General features: G+C 34.9%; 1 protein-coding gene across 2 annotated transcripts in view; it reads left to right on the forward strand.

The window, feature by feature from the left end:
* The window catches only part of LOC150109066 (uncharacterized), a 236356-nt gene that overhangs the window by 138352 nt on the left and 78563 nt on the right, over positions 1-19441 (forward strand). For both annotated transcript variants that reach the window (XM_090405267.1, XM_090405274.1), the window contains 2 exons: positions 716-806; positions 3823-3965. In XM_090405267.1, the coding sequence (XP_090261393.1) occupies positions 716-806; positions 3823-3965 (234 nt within the window). The remainder of the gene's footprint in view (positions 1-715; positions 807-3822; positions 3966-19441) is intronic.

The raw sequence follows: 19441 nt of genomic DNA on the forward strand, positions 1-19441 counted from the left end.
AGTGTTATGCTGGCCACATGGTGTTTTTATAAGCTTTTGCTTTTATATTATGTTAATTAAAATATTAATATACTGATATATTAGTATATTTTGTATACAAATATTTGTATTTAATAAATGTATTCATTAGGGTAAGCATGTATTTTTTTATATATAAATTCTAAGGAATTTATATATAAAATATATAAATCCTAAATACATCCTAAACTGTAATTTGTTGACATGATGATCATATGAATTACGTTATACGAAACTGAAGACTGGTATAAACATAAACAATTTTACCAATCCTTTCATACTGGAAGATACCATTCATAAATTATTGTAAAGAAAACATTTACTGTGATTTCTATGCTTACCTTATATTAAAGTAAAAATAATGTGTAAGAAGATCATTTTTAAGTGTAAAAATGTGTGGCTGTCTTATATGGTGAGCATAGCACAAAATAAACATTTTGAAAAGAAATTTTGGGAGTCATATATGTCTCATCATCTTTGTACAGTAGCATAAACAGTAATTTTTTAATGTATCAGTGGTGAATTATGGGAATAAATTATTTAACTATTTGTTATCATTTTGTTAAATGATAGTGCAAAATGTTATCATTTTTTACTTTCATTGCATACATCCTAAACTGTAATTTGATATGTCTGTATATCAGTTAAAATATAGATAAATTTCAAGGAAATTAACAGTGAATTCATTTCATTCCAGTTCCATCTCAAATTCCCCTCCCCAGCGACATACCTCTTCCAGAACCAATACCACAGCCACAGTCCATCCTAAAGAAATCATCTTCTTTCAGGTTTGCACTTTTTATAGATTAGTAATAAATGCTTAAAAGTTATATATTTATTCAAAATTTAGGTGATCTACTTTTAAATAATTAATTCAAAGAAAACTTTTAAATAGTTTTTTTAATAGCAACAAGAAACAGTAGAAAACAGCTGTATTGAATAAGTTATTTTATTACCAGGTAGTTATTAGTATCCAGAGAGCTATACACCAGTCATTTTGACATTCACTGCTTCTGGCTCAGAGTCTCTTTGTCACTTTATAGTTAAGCTTCATATATGTGTTATTAACTTTGGTATAATGCTACTTGTGAGAATTAAATTTGAGTTTTATAATCAGTTGGATGGCAATACAAAAATTTTTGTTTATGTCAAACTCAGGGGTTCTCAAACTCTGTACTGCAGCACTCTGGGGCAACACACAAATTTTTTCATTTATTTTTTCAAACAGCTGCTAAGTTATTAAGTAGTTTCAACCTGACTACTTAATAAATGGAACTGTTAGGTATTTCTTTTGGCTTAGGATGCCATGAAAAAGTTACTGAGACACTAAGGGTGCATTGAACCCATAAAGTTTGGGAATCTCTGGCTTATATGCACATTATATATAGTTCTCTTAAGTTTTAAGATTTTCAAGGTATTTAAATTTCTAAGTTTAAAATGAATTTATCACTTAATTTATTTTTTTATTATATTATATACAATATATTATTTATTAATTACTATCATTTATTACAATACTTCTTGTGGAGTTAATCTAAAATGTTGCATATAATTGATATTCATTATGCTATTATGAAGCAAATTTTATTGCTTGAAAATATGTGACATTCTTCCTCATCCCTTTAAATTAAAGATGCTAAGAAATTTAGCCAATTGTATGCAGAGAAAGTTTACACCTGAAGTAATTTCACAACTGAACAACTCGTATGTAAAGACTAATGACTTCATATCAGTTGCACATATCCTTTCAGATATGTATACTGTGTAACCACATGTGTGCGATCCCTCGACACTTCTGTGCATGGCAGAAGGAAAATCCATTCTGATAATAGGGCAATTAATGCATTTCATAGGATGAGTGTTTATTATTATATGTCGGAAAATTAGCTTTTCTTTTATGAAAATTCTAGTTTTTAAAGATAACTATTTTGCTTGTACAACACTTGGAAAATTTACATATAAAGCATGTCATTTCGCGTGTTAGTGATGAATTCCTACACCGCCTTATTTCTTTCTCTCTTTCAACATGAATTAACTCTTCTTGGCACATTGCCAGCCGAGGATCTCGCATCTGTAGTCAAACAGTAATACTATGCATTATGGGAAAGGTCACTACCCAGACTGGTTTTGACCTTTATTGAGGTGAAAAAGTAAAGGGTTGCTCATCATAGGCCAAAAGTAGTTAGTATAGGGGTGCAAGAGAGCCTGATAGTATTAGGAGAAAGAAAGACAGATAGAAGCATGAGAGATAGAGAAAAGGCCTCAGCTCTTTTATATCATCATATAGCCAAAGGCTATCAGTTTTTCTTTTTCACCAATCTCATATAGATGAACAACCAAACGACCAATTGAAACTAAAGCGCAAAGATGACTGATACCCAGGTGGTTTACCCCATCTGGATTAACTGCCTTGAGTTGACCTTCTCTGCTTGGGATTGCTCTCCAGTATTCCCTGCAATTGACTAAGATCACATTGAATTAAGAGGATGAAATTATTTAAAAAACCTCTCATAGCAAGAATAGATAGCATTTTATTTCCCTGTGGTGAATATTGCATAATGTGGGTGATCTACACCATCTAGTGATAAATTTGATATCTCCTCTCATCAATAGGAGCTAGACCCTGAAGTGATACCAAGGTTGAAGTAATGCAGAAGTCATATTTCCATATACAAGTAGCCAAAATGTGTCACACCTTATTACTAAAATACTGTGGATTAGAAATAGATGTTGAAAGTTTTTCCCGCTTGGTTATACTATAAATTAAAGATGCCAAGAAATTATATTCTTCGTTTAATCCTTTATCCAAGTGTAAGCAAACAAAGTTTGCACCTGAAATAATTTCAGGACTGGGCAACTCATATATAGAGGCTAATAACTTAACATCACTTGCCTTAGTATCCCATAATAAATAAAGAATATAAATAAACCAAGAATATATTTTCTTGGCATCACTTCAGGGTCTGGCTCTCTCATTGATGAGACCTCAATAAAATTTATTGAAGTCTCATCAGTTATACTATACTATACTTGGTTATACTAATTTATAGCATAACAAAGTGGAAAAACTCAACTTCTTCAACCCTTAGTCCACAAAGGTCCGTAGAGTAGATATTAGGAAATGTTCCTTGTAGAAATCCTCTGCTCAGCCCTTGATTGACATAAGTGAAACACCTGTCCAATTTTTTATATTGACCATCCATTTGATTCTAGGTCTGTCTTTCTTTCTAGTTCCTGGAATAAGTTCTTCAAGAACTTGCATTGGTAGACCATTTGATCAGCTGATATGACCAAGCCACATAAGTGTTTCCATCATATCTTAGTTATGATGTTATCTCTTCAACTCGCAAAAGAACTGATTATTTGTCTTACAAAATTGGTGATATGATCAGTATGGTTTCTTTAGGAGTCATCTATAGCACCTCATTTCAAATGCTACCAACCACTTTTCATCATCTTCTTTTAGGAGAGTCAACGTTTCACTTCTGTATAGAAGTACTGAATTAACTAGTGTGTCAACACTTGGGATTACTTCGTATTGTATCACAACTCACACACATATATAATATAAATACATCTAAAAAGTGAATATTACAGTGCAGTATTGTTTTGTATTTCATATTTTGTGTAACTTTCAAGTATTGTTTGTTTTTGTTTTTTTTCGCTTTTAAGTACTTGTATTGATAATGAAGAAAATTAAATATTGCCTCAGTTTTATACAACTTTTCTGTAGACTTACCATCAATAAATTTACATATAAGTGCAAGATGCATATCATTTTAGATTAATCTTTCTGTGTTATAGCTTGAAAGAAAACATACCATTACTGAGACAACCTCCAGGAGTTCCTCCTGGTCCACCTCCAGAACTCTCAGATTATGAAGATGAGGAGGAGGATGGTGGTGGTGGTGGTGGTGGTACTGATGGTGAATCTCAGTCAGAGAAAGGCAAGTATGATATCTTTTCAGGAATATTGAAAAATATATTATTATACAGGCATCTCCATGAAGTTCAGAGTGGGAGACCCAATCTATCCACACAATCTATTGTACCTCTCCTTGAACCAATTAAGACAAAGCACTCACAACTGACTCTGGCAACCCATTTTGCATTTACAACTTTCCAAGCAAAAAATCTAGTCCTCACACCCCTACTAACCACACCCCTTTATTCAACTTTCATGGATGATCCCTTGTTCTGGTCCCTCTAGCCAAGTGTTGAAACATTTCCCCTGCATTTATCCTGTAAAACCCTTTAAGCAACTTAAATGTTTCTATCATATACCCTCTTTTTCTCTTATCAACCAACTTCTGCAATCCACAAAGCTTGTCTAACCTCATAGGGAATATTCCACAGGCCACTTACCATCTTGGTCACTTGCCTCTGCATCCTCTCCACTGCTTCCTCATCTCCAAGAAACCCAGGGGATTTCTTGGGGATGAGGAATCTTAACCCAGAGAACTTAAGCATAGTAATAAGATGTGGGCATATCAAGGCCTTACAAAGAGGAATAACAACTTCCTTATCTCTAGTTGTTAATGTGTTCTTCAATAGCCAAATAATGTTATGGGCTACCATAGCAACCTTAGCAATATGTCCTCTAAACTTTAACTTTCTGTCTAATACCACCCCTAAATCTTTAGCTTCATCTATTACCTGGAGTGCAGTGCCATCAATTTGATACACAGCTTGTAATCTATTTATTTCAAAATGCATATCTTTACATTTCTCAACATTAAACTGACATCCATTAACTTTTGCCCATACTGACAGCCTATTTAAATCATCCTGCAAGCTCTCCACATCGCCTTGATTAACTATTACTTTATCTAATTTCACATCATCAGCAAACAACTGAAGGTTATGGAGTTCCTTTCAGGTTATTTCCTATATCATTTATGTACAAAATTAAACAGCAGTTGTCCTAGCACTGAATCTTGTGGCACACCAATAGTCATATTTTTTCACCTCAATTCTGCACCTGCATATACCACTTCTTGATATCTGTCCAACAGCCACCCTCTTATACACTTAACCAGTGTCATATCCATTCTCATTTGTTCTAATTTGTGTAGCAGAGTTTCATGTGGTATTCTGTCAAATGCCTTTGCAAAATCAAGTAAAATCATCACATAGCCTTTATCCAACTCAGCTGTTACTCTATTATAAAAAGTTAGTAAATTACTAAGGCATGACCGACCCTTCACAAAGCCATGTTAACCCTTATGCAGTATCATATTTTTATCTACCCATTCTTGAATTCTCTTTTTTATCAATTTTTTTAGTACTTTTACTACCATGCCTGAGATACTGATTGGTCTATAATTTGCTACTGCAGTCTTAGAACCTCCCTCATGCAAGAGAGGTTCTAAGACTGCAGTTCTCGAAAAAGCATAGTTGATATCCCATCTAATCCTACAGCTGTATTTACATTGAGATTCTACAATATCCTAAGAACCTCCAATTCATCCACCTCTGTTCCCACATTAGTGTATGTCACATAGGTTAAAGCAGTAACCTCACTAGGATGATATACCCTTGCAAAGTGGTCACTCAAGTAACTCAACTATTTTATCTGCTTCCATCTCCTCTGACCATCATCACTCATTAAGGTTAATCTTCCATAGTCATTCTTCCTCTTACCTGCCCCATAATGAAAGAACTCTTTGGGATTTCCTTTGATCTGCTCAGCTAGATTCTTCTCATAGTCTGATTTTGTTTTCCTTGCCATACTTCTCACTTTTCTTGCGTGAGTCTTGTACTGTTCATGACTTTGCTGGGCACCTTTCTATTTATATACCTTCTGCAGCTCATGCTTAATGATATTACTCATCCATTTAACTCCTACCTGATTAATCCTCCTTTCCCTAGGTATACAATTTAATACTGCTTCCTCTAGATTATCCTTAACTATATCCCATGAATTACTAACATCATAATCCTGCAGTGTTTTATACCATGGTGCAGATTTAAGCTTCTTCCTAAGCATGTAATAATTACCTGCCTTGTATTCCACAAATTATGACTTCTTGATAGAATATTCCTCATGTTTTACAATCCTTCTTTCCAACAGAGACCACAGATCCACAAATTCTACAGCAATCCTTTTGCACAATCTATGTATAAACTCATTAGCTATCAATGCCCTCTTCCTCCTCCTCAGTTTGCCTCTATCATAGCATTGTAAGAGACTTACAGTCTTCACCTTCTCGCTCTTCAGTTTTGCCTCTTCTAACAACTTCTTTACATCCTCCCTAATAGAATACTTCTCGCCTCTCAAATCATTTCTTTCGACATACCGTTTTGCATCCAGATGGCTTGACTAATATCATGAATTTTTGAACACCCTTGAAACACAAATTTGTCATACTTTAATTAGGTACTCCCCTGATCATTGAGTCTCCATACATAATTTTCTCCTTAACTTGTTTTTCTTGTTTGTTCGGTCAGTCTTTATTATTCCTTCGGATCACTTGCTTCTTTCTTTTTTCAGCCCTGGTTAACTCTTGCAATTTTTCAATTTTGTGCTTTGTCCTATGAAGGATAACATTTAAGCATGCTATTTTTTTTTATTAATATCCATTTCTTCTCTTCTATTTTCACAGCTGAACATTCGACATTAATAACATCATTTTCCATCTTACCATCTGTTGCATTCTCGTCACTTGACAGACACTCACTTTTGAAACACTTAATACATACTCTCTCTTTCTCTCCAGTATCAGTTTCCTACCACATATTATTTAATTTTTTCAACAAATATATTTCGCACACACTGCACTGAATATCCTGCAAATTCAAATCGCCTGGCAATGTGATCTTTGCTGCCATTGTTTGTTGCATTGGTATCGTGCCGACAAAATCACAATGAAAATGTTATAAAGATAGTAAATACTCTAACAACCCAAAAATCTCCACTAATACACTATAATACACTAATTTTCTGAGGAAAAATTCAAAAAACAGATAAAAATCACTAATTTTACACAAACGTTAAATTACATAACCACTCACAGCAGTATAACCTTGAACCATTCATTGATTGGTTTGAGGAATGAAAATTGATATGAAAACATCAATTTTGTCACTTAAATCTAGGTTTAATTTATTAACCAATTTAATATATATCAGTTTTATATACATACAGGGTGACTCCATGCTCTTGTCATAAACTCTAATTGTGTACAGTGTAAATTATACTTGCCAAGAAATAATATTTCTCGTTTTATTCTTAATCCGAGTGTAAGCAAACAAAGTTTGTATGTCAAGTATATTCATGACTAGGTTACTTATGTATAGAGACTGTTGACTTTGCATGAATTACCCTAGTATCCTAGCAAAACTCACTTTCGGATGTGTATATTGCTGTACATCATGAGGTCACTACCTAGACGACCAGTTTCAACTTTTATTGAGGTCTCATCAGTGGGATCCAAACCCAGAAAGATATCAAGGTTGAATTAATGCAGAAGTCATAATTTTTCCATATACAAGTAGCAAAAAAGTGCATTATTATTATTATTATTAAAATACTTCGAACCAGAAATGATAGTCTTAGAAAGTATTTTCACTTGGGTCTGTTTAGTGACCCTTGCCATAATGCTTAGCAATATACATGTCCAAAAGGAAGTGTGCTTTGCATTATGGGATACTGGGACAGTGGATATGAAGGCTTCTATGCAAAATAAAGCCTAGTTATGAAGATACTGCATGAGCAAACTTTGTTTATTCACACTTAGGTAAAGCATTTAACAAGAATATAAGATCTTGGCAAGTGTAATTTAATTTATAACCACGCCCTCCATTTTTAGCGTGTGTATTACTGTGCTATTTTGGTTGGTAGTTCCGGACTTGCTTTGTCCCTTTCTTCCACCAAGTGTAGGCTGGCAGTTGAAATCTCCTTCGAGAAGCAGAAGACAACTGACGGGCAAGTGAAAAAAAACTTTCTGACACTATCTCTGATCCAGAGTGATTTAAAGGCATTCTCTACATCTTAAAGCTAACAAATACAAGCAGAGAAACCTCACATTTCCACCTTAGTTGCTGCATGAACACTACCAACATGCAAAGCACACAGACAGAACTTGATGATTCATGTGTTTATAAATAACCAGAATCATGTGCAGGACATGCATGGAGTTGCATTAAGCCTAATAGATTCACCCTGTGCAAGCAACAGTTGCTATTTGTTTTTGTGTGTTTAAGTCATAATGTCAGTTTTGCAATGGAGGATGAGTTTGTGTTTACTGAATTGATTAATATGCACTTGTGGATATGCTAATGAAATTGCATGTAAAGCATGTTGGCTTTAGAGGCTTTTCTCTCTGATCAAATTCTGTGCTTTCAAGCGTTCATTTGTCTTCACAGTCATCTTTGTGAGTGTGGCATAGTTTTTGCAAAAGGAAATAAAAGACAAGAATGAAGAACTGAAAACGGAGGAAAACGTTCTGGGTATGGTGGCATGGAATTCACACACTAACATATGGAGGATTGTAGTGGAAGAGGGTGCCTCCCAAGCAGTTGTATGGAGGATCTTATATGAAAATTGACTTAACAGCACCATTTCCAGCAGGTTCAAGCATTTACTAGATGATCTTTTTTTCTTTTTTTTTCATTGATTTTTTGTCAGTTGCTTCTATAGCAGTGTACATATGACCCAATGAATTTTCTCGTTTGCTTTTCACAGATGAGATCAGTTCACTTTAGATGGTATTGTCAATTATCATGACAATCACATATGAACCATTCAGAATTCAAATACAGTTATTCAATCAAGACATCATCAGAAAATTTCCATTAACATATGGGCAAATATCTTTGAAGAGAGATTAATAGGGTACATTTGTTTGCCAAACAGATCACCTTCATACCATGACTTCTTGCAGAATCTTGTAGAGCATCTTCCTTGATGTATTTGATGACATTTCCTTCATGTAGAGGAGAAACATGGTTCATGCATGACAGAGTCCACCACACTCAGTCATGAGACCTGGGTATCTTGGCCAAAGATTTACTCAGAGATGGATTGATCAAGGTGGATCAATTACAAAGGCTTGACTTAAATCCTGTTTATTGTTATTTGTGGGGCCCATTTGAAATCATTGGCGTTCTCAGCCTGTGTTCTCATTTGTGCCATTGATGAAGGGCAGGAATGTATTAAACATGCATGAGCCATCAGACATTAGCCAGGAACTTTCTAGTGTATGAGGCTTCAACTTCAATAGTGAAACTTCTCAATGGCTGTGAAGTTAGCACTAGAGGTTTTTTGAACACCTGTTGTGAGTTGCTTTGTCAATTACTAAGACTATTTCTTTATTTTCATTATTTTATTTATTTATTTCATTATTTCTGGACAAAGGAAATGCACGAATGCTGCCCTGATAAATGGCTATATCCCAAAAATGTGTGGTTTTGTTTCTGAAAATCCATATTTTGGGACCCTTTTTTGTTAGTTTTGAGGTATAGAATACACCTTTAAAGTTTATGACAAGGGTGTTAAATCATCCTGCTACCTTTGCGATCCTTATGTCAAATGACTGAATATTGTTTTATATAAGATAGTAGTGTGTTTTATCAGAACTGCCAACTGGAATGCTAATAGTTATATTGAAATAAAGTGAAAAGGCTCAGTTACTTACCTTTGATTGTCTGTGATTTTGAAACAGGAATTAGTTTTAGTTGGTGGAAGTTTTTTGTGAGATATTCAGGAAAGGAATGAAAGAGAGAGGTGGGGGAGAGAGTGATGGAAAATGAGATGTGATGAAAGCGCCCTAGCATTCATTGCCAATTCATCTGATTATAATGAAAAAACGGAAAGAGTAAAAGAACAAAAATTCCTTGTTTTTGTTATTACAGTGACAAAAACAAGATACTAACTTATATGCCTTGGCAAGTGTTCTTTCAGTAAGAAAGAAAAATATATACAGACATACCCTGGTCATATGACAAGTTAGATTCCAGACCACTGTCATATAGCAATTTACCCCTATTTATTTTTCTTTCACTTGTGGATGCATGTAATGGACGACTTGCTTTTGCAGTCATATGTGTGCATAAAAAAATTTAGTCCAGCTAAAAAAGTATTAATTTATATCAGTTATGCAATTGAAAAATTTCAAATAATTTTCACAAACACAAAAGTTATTCTGAATAGCTGAAGGGGACATGCCAATCAGTTTGGTTATCAATCTATGCCATCAAAAGGTATTCCATTTTGGCAATAAAATTGTCACATTTACAGATAACTGTAGTATTAACTAGTGTAGCACTTTTCACTTTATTTTTGTTTTTAACAACTGTAACAACAGTAGTGTGAGGTAATTTGATACACCATCCTCACTACATTTAATAGTTTTAATCTTAGTATCTTATGTAATATCATGCTATAAATTAGTGTTAATATTTTCTTCTATTCACTGGAAGCAACAGCAGCAACAATACTGTTGCTTACATTAAATTTTATCTGCTATTATAACAACAATAATATAAAATCATAGTTATAAAGAGTTTATAATTCACAGCTAAACACCAAAACACAGAGAGATGTGGCAAGCAACAGTATCTTAAGCAAACAGTTCACAAAAACTGCACATTGGTTGGTTCATGGGAGCATGTTGTCACTAAAACCATCGTATAAACAAGTGTAGCATCCTATAAATGGGCATTTTTCATAACTGAAAAGCATTGTATGAGTGAATGCAGTATCATATAATGGGCATTTGTCATGATTGAAAAGTGTCATGAGCAGATCATCGTAAAATGAAGCATTCTGTGTTGGATTACTTCAGAAATCTGTTTACACTTGATGTTTGTGTGTGGTGTCCTTAGGGTTTGCACATATTCTCAAGTATTGAAACTAGAATATATAGCAAAACTGAATTTGCGTACTATGTAACGTGTGAAGGAAAAGCATAATCTCAGCAGATCTTGAATGCAGTATAGTAATTCAGGCAACTTTCAAAGCAGACATTTGGAAATTGAGAATTATTTGTGTGTGTGTGTGGTTTAACAGAAGGTTGTACTAGGGAACAAGTAGAGTACTTTTTCAAGTCATTAGAAAGAAGAAATTGATATTAAAAAAAAAAAAAAGAAGCTGATTTTTGTTGGAGATCTACAGCTAAGTAGAAATGAATACTAGACATCTTTCTATATGTCCGATATACATTTCCTGCTGTGTTATGTTTGGGGAAAATTTGGAGAAAAGTGTAAAGCTAATAACAGGCAGTAAGACCTGCTGGATTTCTGTTCAGGTCGTAAGATAAAATAAGATAAGGAGTAAGATAAAAATGACTGTCATATTTAAAATAAAGTTATAAATAAAAGTAAAGTAGAGCAGAGACTCAATTATGCAAATATTGGTGAAAAAAATTGATTGGTGAAAAATTGAAAACAGAAAACCAAGCTGCTCTATGAAAGAAAAATCCAGCTCTCATCACACAAACTTTGCTTCCACAGATGCCCCTATTGTCCTTTCTCTATCTTCCACGTAATAAAAAAAAAAAATTCAATAATATTGATATCCTATAATACCCTTTCAGAAGTTTATAGACTTCTATCTTTATGACCCTTTTTTTTCCTGCCTACCAGTGTCTGTAGTCTGCCTACTCTCAATCTGACCTCATAATGAACATTTTACAATCCTGTTATCATTTTTGTAACACTTCTTTTGTCCTTTTCCAAGGTTCTTTATCTTCTTAGAACCCAGGAGACTAAATCAGCAAATCAAAGAAACGGGAATACACGGTACATACAGCAATTGGTGGTTTACCAATTAAAAAATTTTGCTGCATGCTATAAATTAGTGTTAATAAATAATAATATTAAAAATATTATTAAACAACTATTTTTGATGGTTACATAAGATAAGAATCTTCCAAACATTTGGGAGAGAGAGAATTGTTCCGATTCAGATTTGACCGATGTAAAAGGGCTTCACAACTTTCTTTGAAAAGGCGTTCATATTTAAACCTGCATCTATGGAGAAGACAAGCTTTATCCCACTGGATATTGTGTTTAGTGTCAATACTATGTTGTGCCAGACCAGACTTTTGAGGTTTCATGTATTCGATATAATACTGATGTTCAATTTGATTTAAACGGTATTGAATCAAACACAGATTGATAAGAAAATAACTATTTATTAACTTATAAGCTAATATTTCACTGGTATTATATCCAGCATCTTCATGGAACACAAACAAAGTTTGTTACAAATGCGAGACAACCACAATCTGGTGTAACAGTGGGGCTAGTATAAGTAATTGCAGCGTGCAACAGAAGACTAAAGTCCTAATAAGGCTCCATCTAAGTTTAAAAATAATAATAATAAATAAAATAAAATAGTAGTCTTTGAAAGTTTTGAAAAATAGTAGTCCAAAGTTTTGAAAAATAAAATAAAATAATAAATAAAAAATATTAATTTGGTCTTAGGATAACTGTCTCCCAAATTTTTGGTAGATTTATACAGCCATACTTGTTAAGGTTTGAAGTATGTTTCAAGGCTTTTGTTGATTCCAGGAACAACCTCTCTGACTTGTAGAAGCTTCTGTGCAGTAACTTTTTTTTTCCAATTGATCGTGTTTGCCGGGGTATCCAAAGCATGGCCTGTCAGACCCAACTTGCCATAATGAAAGTGCCAGATATATTTTTTGTGTTCACAGTTCACGGATGTCCACAGTTCTTCCTGTCTGTCCGTAGTAGGCTTGATGACATGAACAGGGCACTTCATAGACTCCTGGTGATAAAGGAATGAATCTGTCCTTAGTTCTTCCTGTCTGTCCGTAGTAGGACAGACAGGAAGAACTGTGGACATCCGCCTCAGTGAACACAAAAAATATATCCGGCACTTTCGCTATGGCAAGTCGGGTCTGGCAGACCATACTTTGGATACCCCGGCACACAGGATCAATTGGAAAAAAACAAAAGTACTGCACAGAAGCTTCTACGAGTCAGAAAGGTTTTTCATGGAATCAACAGAAGCCTTAAAGCATACTCCAAACCTTAACAAGTATGGCTGTATAAATCTACGAAAAATTTGGAAGACAGTCATCCTAAGACCAAATTAATATTTTTTATTTATTTTTATTTTATTTTTTCAAAACTTTGGACTACTGTTTTTTATATAACTTAGATGGCTCCTTATTAGGACTTTAGTCTTCTGTTGCATGCTGCAATTACTTATACTAGCCCCACTGTTACACCGGATTGTGGTTGTCTCGCATTTGTAACAAACTTTGTTTGTGTGCTCTGAAGATGCTGGATATAATACCAGCGAAATATTAGCTTTTAAGTTAATAAATAGCTATTTTCTTATCGATCTGTGTTCGATTCAATACCGTTTAAATCAAATTCAACATGTGTGATGAACACATAAGCTTACCACGCATTTAAATACTAATGTTCATTAATTCTTTTTTCTACAGAATGGCCTGTTTGGTATGGGCCACAGGTACCTTTAATATCACCTGTGGGTCTGGCCCCCACTTAAGAGACCTCAATAAAGGTCAAAACCAGTCTGGGTAATGACTCTTACCGTAATGCATAGCATTATACATGTCTGCAAGGAGATGTGCTTTGCATTATGGGATACTAAGGCAAATGATGTGGTCTTAGCTTCTTTGTACGAGTTGCCCCAGTCCTTTAAATACTTCAGGCGCAAACTTTGTTTGCTTACACTTGGATAAAGGATTAAGCCAAGTATATAATTTCTTGGTATCTTTAATTTAAGGTACCTTTAAAGATTAGACTTACTATCCTTCACGGGGAAAATTCACTAAACAAACAGGCAAGTTAGGAAAATTATCGATTTTACAAGGTAAGCTTCGTGCTCAGATTTCCTTTCTCAAAAAATGTTGCAATAGAAAAGTTATTCCTACATTTGCTAGATTTAGAGAAACTATTTGGTCGCCTGGAGCTCACGCAATTTATATTCGTGCAAGTTTTTTCTTGATGTGGAACCAACTTCGAGCGACTAAAAAAAGATTTAGGTCTTGAAAGAAGGATTTCAGCTATCCTGGGTGACGAATTACTGGATATTGTTCTTCATATTTCTAAACAATCTTTAGCCCGTTCTTATGAAAGACATTCCTGCAAAGCGATGCAAAAATATGAATCTTTATACCGAATCTTTAAAATATGAATCTTTATACCGAATCTTTAAAATATGAATCTTTAAACAAAAAAATTACTCCTGACAACACTCCCACTAATAAATCGATTGTGAATATTTCTGGATGCCTATTATCTGATGCCGAAACTAGGTATATTAGCTAAAGGCCATGACTTTGCGTACAAAAAATGCATCCCGTATATTAAATTTATTAGCATGGAAGATGCTAATAAACTACGCTTTGAAGTTGCTGCTTCACTTTTTAAAAGCAAATTACATCCATGCAATTTATCGAGTGCTGAAACCCAGGCACTAGTTGCATTAGGAAAAAATAGCAGTATATCTATTTTGAAAGGAGATAAAGAAAAAGCAGTAGTGGTAATGGATAAGGATGACTATGAGAGAAAAATAGACTGCCTTTTACAGAATACCTCCACCTATCAAGAAATTAATTATAACCCTACAAAATGCAAATCAAACAATAAATAAGTTACTTGATGAAGTTGTTAGCTGGGATCAAAATACTGTAGACAAGTTGCACACTCATTTTGGAAGAACTTCTCGTTTATATGGCCTCTCAAATATTCATAAAGAAGGTTATCCAGTATGACCCATCGTGAACTGTATTGACTCTCCCACTTATAGAATTGCTAAATTTCTGTCACGTTTATTAGCTGCTCACACTGAAAAATCAAGGATATTTAAATACAGGAGTCGGATTTGTTAGTCAGCTTTTGACATTGTTTCCCTCTTTACCAACATTCCATTATCTGACACTGTTAATTTATTATATGATGATCACCCTCCTCATATTGCAAAGATTTTTGAATTATACAATCAGGATATTTCAGCTGGAATAACAAGATCTAAGAGGAGTTAAAGGTACTGCCATGGGTAGCCCTCTGTCTCCACCTTTGGCAAACTGTATTTTTTGAACCATCTAGAAGATACCTTGTTCTCATCTATTCATCCCCAACCCTCTCATTGGTTTTGTTATGTTGATGATGTCTTTGCTATTTGGCCTCATTCTGAAAATGAACTTACCACTTTCCTACAACAGATCAATAACCTTCATCCATGCATTCAGTTCACCATGGAAAAAGAAAATGCTGGTAGTTTACCATTCTTGGACATCCGCCTAACACGCACAGCCTCCAGTAATTTATCAATCAGTGTTTATCGAAAACCGGCCTTCACTGGCAGATACATCTATCAAAAGTCAGCTCATCACACCTCTCAAAAAATTGGTGTTATCAAGTCCTTAATTAATAGAGCACATAAGGTGTGCTCCTCTCCCTCAGGCTTACAACAAGAACTTCTCACTATCAAAAAGTTAATGGAATTTAACTTTTTGATAACTTTTTGGAACCGACTGGTAGAATTTTGAAGAAGTATCATCTCATTCCCACATATTTTCTGATCAACAAAATTTCTCATTTGCCATCTACAAAAGACAAACTGGCACCTCTATAATTAGCTGGTGTTTATCAGATACCGTGTGAATGTAATCTAACATGCTTTGGACAAACAGGCCATCCTGTAGTAAAAAGAATTAAAGAACATCAATATTATATCAAATACATGAAACCTCAAAAGTCTGGTCTCGCACAACATAGTATTGACACCAAACACAGTATCCAGTGGGATAAAGCTCATTTTCTCCATAGATGTAGGTTTAAATATGAATGCCTTTTCAAAGAAAGTTGTGAAGCCCTTTTACATCGGTCAAATCTGAATCGGAACAATTGTCTCTCTCTCCCAAAAGTTTGGGAGATTCTTATCTTATGTAACCATCAAAAATAGTTGTTTAAAATATTTTTAATCTTCGTTTTCTTCTTCTGCAGCTTTTCCCACTTAAGTAGGGTCACTGTTTGTGGTAAGTCTTCTCCACAACTTCCTGTCTTGGGCTTTGGCCACATCCAAGTTCTTCATCCTCAAGTCCTCCTCCACCATCCCCCTCCATCTCTTCTTTGGCCATCCGTGCTTCCTCTTCCCCTGCACATCCATCTTCATGACTTTTTTCCCACATACTCTTCCTCTCTCCTCATCACATGACCAAACCATCTCAACCTTGCCTCCTGTATCTTTGCTCCTAAGTTCGTAACTTTCACCATTCCCCTTACATAGTAATTTCTCAGATGATCCTTTCTGGTCACATCGCACATCCACCGAAGCATTCTCATCTCCACTACTTCCATCCTGCTGATGTTATTTTTCCTCAGGGCCACAGTTTCCAAAGTATATGTCATAGCTGGTCTCACTACTGTCCTGTAAATTTTGCCTTTTAGATTGATCGGCACCCTCTTATCACATAGCACCCTAGCCATCTCTCTTCAGTTCCTCCATCCTGCTTGTATCCCACTTCCTTCTCAGCCTCACCATCCTCTTTCATTGTTGAACCTAAGTATCTAAAGTCACTGACCTTCCTGATGACATTTCCTTCCAGCTCCAGATCTGTCCCGTGGCTGCCATCCACTTTGCAACACATATACTAGGTCTTACTTCTGCTCAGTCTCATACGTCTCTCTTCCAGTACTTTCCTCCAACTTTCTCGTTTGGCTGCCACTTCTTCTCTTGATTCTGCACACAGCATGATGTCATCTGCATACAACATAGTCCAAGGCACGTCTTCTCTCACTTCCTCTGTCACCACCTCCATCACAATAATAAACAAGAACGGACTTAATGCAGACCCTCGATGCAAGCCAACTGTCACTCCCAGGCAGGTTCGAACACTTGTCTTCACATTTCTGTACATCTCCTGCACCAACCTGACATATTTCTCCAGTACCTTCTTCTCCCTCAGACACCTCCAGACTTCTTGCCTTGGCACTCTATCATATGCTTTCTCCAGATCAATAAATACCAAATGTAGCTCTTGTTGCTTCTCTCGGAACTTTTCCATCATCTGTCGTACCCCAAAGATAGCATCTGTGGCCGATCGACCAGGCATGAAGCCACATTGCTCCTTTGCAATCTCCACCTCCTTCCTCAGTCTTCCATCAAGAACCCTTTCTAGGATTTTCATTGTGTGGGACATCAACTTTATTCCTCTGTAATTCTTAGTCTTGTGCATCCCTTTTACCCTTGTAGATGGGGACAAGAGTACTTTTCCTCCATTCCTCGGGTATATTTTCCTGTTGACAAACTTTCATGAACAGGTCCCACAGCAGGTCAATTCCCTCTTCCCCCAGAGCCTTCCATGCCTCCACTGGAATCCTGTCTGGGCCCACTGATTTTCCATTCTTCATCCTCTTCATGGCCTCCTTCACTTCCACTCTACTGATGTTCTGCACCATCCCCTCAGAAGGCTGTCCATCTTCTCTGTGAGTCCTCCTATTTTCCTCATTCAAAAGTCCCTCAAAGTATATTCTCCATCTGTTTCTTATGTCCACATCCCTCCATAATATTCTTCCTTCAGCCTCTTTGATCTGCCTCACATGTATGATGACCTTTGAAGCCTTGTTTCTACATTTTGCCAATCGATAACTCTTTCTCTGTCCTTCCTTTGTTTCTAATTGATCATAAAGATCTTGATAATATTTTTAATAATATTATTTATTAACACTAATTTCTAGCATGCAGCAAAAGTTTTTAATTGGTAAACCACTGACTGCTGTATGTACTTTGTAATCCAGTTCCTTTAAGTTGCTTGTTTCTACACATTGATGATGTACTGCTATTTTCAATACGAAATATCTGTATTTCATTTCATTAAAGTTAATTACTGGTTATCATGTACTTTATTATTTATAATCATGCCACAAGTACCTTTAAAGATTAGACATATATATATATTTCATAACTCCTCTCATCCTTATTCTTGTGATATTCTTTCCACATCATCATCTTATAGATCACTTACTTTTTTTAAGTTTGCATGTCAATTTAACTTTCACCCTATTTTTTTCTTTGAACTCTAGGGACACATTCAGATACTGCTTTCTATGTGCTGCCAGTATCTTTCCCATTCAATAATAACAGATACCATGGGACTTAGCATATCATTCTCCTGAGATTGTCATAATTTCCAGATTTATAGTTCAGCATATAACCTATCCTAAATAGAACATCCATATACTTATCTACTTCATGGATCACCGAGACTCCCACCTGACCTAAAATGCAGATATGAAAGTATAAAAGTTTTATATCGGCTGTACTGCATAATTCAGAAGGCTTGGTCATAGGGTAAAGTTCTGGATATTAGGAGTAGAGCACCCTATAGCACTTATCTGTAAACAGGGGGAATGAAATTGAATGTGAGAATCACAGAAGAATTCTCTGAGTGTTCCAAGTAAGATTTATGCAGCATAGAGTAGATGCTAAGAGAAATTGTGAAAGTGAAATTTGTGGAATAACAATCTATATTCAGGCCATATTTAGGTGGGAGATGAAGTTCATCGTTTGGTTTGAGGACCCCCCCCTCCCCTTCCTAGCTTATTGGAGGCCTTAAGTGGCTTGGTAAAGTAACATGTTTGGTCTCTAGAGCAGGGTTTCTGGACTATGTAAAAATAAATAAAAAATAAAAATAAAAATTATTTAAAATGGGGAAAAAATTCTTAGCCTATTCATGGTAGTACAAACATAGTACAATGTACTATAGGTTTCTAATAACCTTTCATGGGTTGTAACCACAGAGAGAGAGAGAACCAGCCAGAATCAGTATTAGTAATAATAGTATTAAACTGGAATATATTCATAATAGATGCAATATGTAAGACAGCTAATGAGGTTATTCCAAAAATTAAATACAATAAGAAAAAACCTTGGATGACTGAATCAATACTAGAACTTATGAATGAAAGACAAAAAAAGAAAATTACAAAACAGTATAGAATACTCAGTAAAATTATAAAAAATGAATGCAGGAAGGCTAAAGACAAGTGGCTAAATGAAAAATGTAAAGAAATATAGGAATTGGAGAAACACAGTAGTAAAGAAATGCATAAGTCAGTCCAAGCTCTGACAAATAAAAAGAAAAATTTCAACCATAATCTTTGTATAAAAGATCAAAATGGAAAAATGCTACTAGAGACATAAGATATCATAAAAAGATGAAAAGAATATGGAAAAGAACTGTTTGACTCTGATCACACAGACACACCAGATGTACAAAATATGGATGGTGAACCAATTACATATGAAGAAATAGAATACATTCTAAGTCAAATGAAAACAGGTAAAACAACAGGCCCTGATCAGATCCCTATTGAATTGTTAAAGAAAGCAAATGAAAACACACAATGATCTAAAGTTTATTTTTAATAACATCTGTGATACAGGATACATCCCCAATGATCTAATGAAATCCAT

This window comes from Typopeltis vanoorti, chromosome 2 (assembly GCF_054136105.1).
Source record: "Typopeltis vanoorti isolate ZY-2024b chromosome 2, IOZ_Tvanoo_1.0, whole genome shotgun sequence".
Classification (NCBI taxonomy): domain Eukaryota; kingdom Metazoa; phylum Arthropoda; class Arachnida; order Uropygi; family Thelyphonidae; genus Typopeltis; species Typopeltis vanoorti.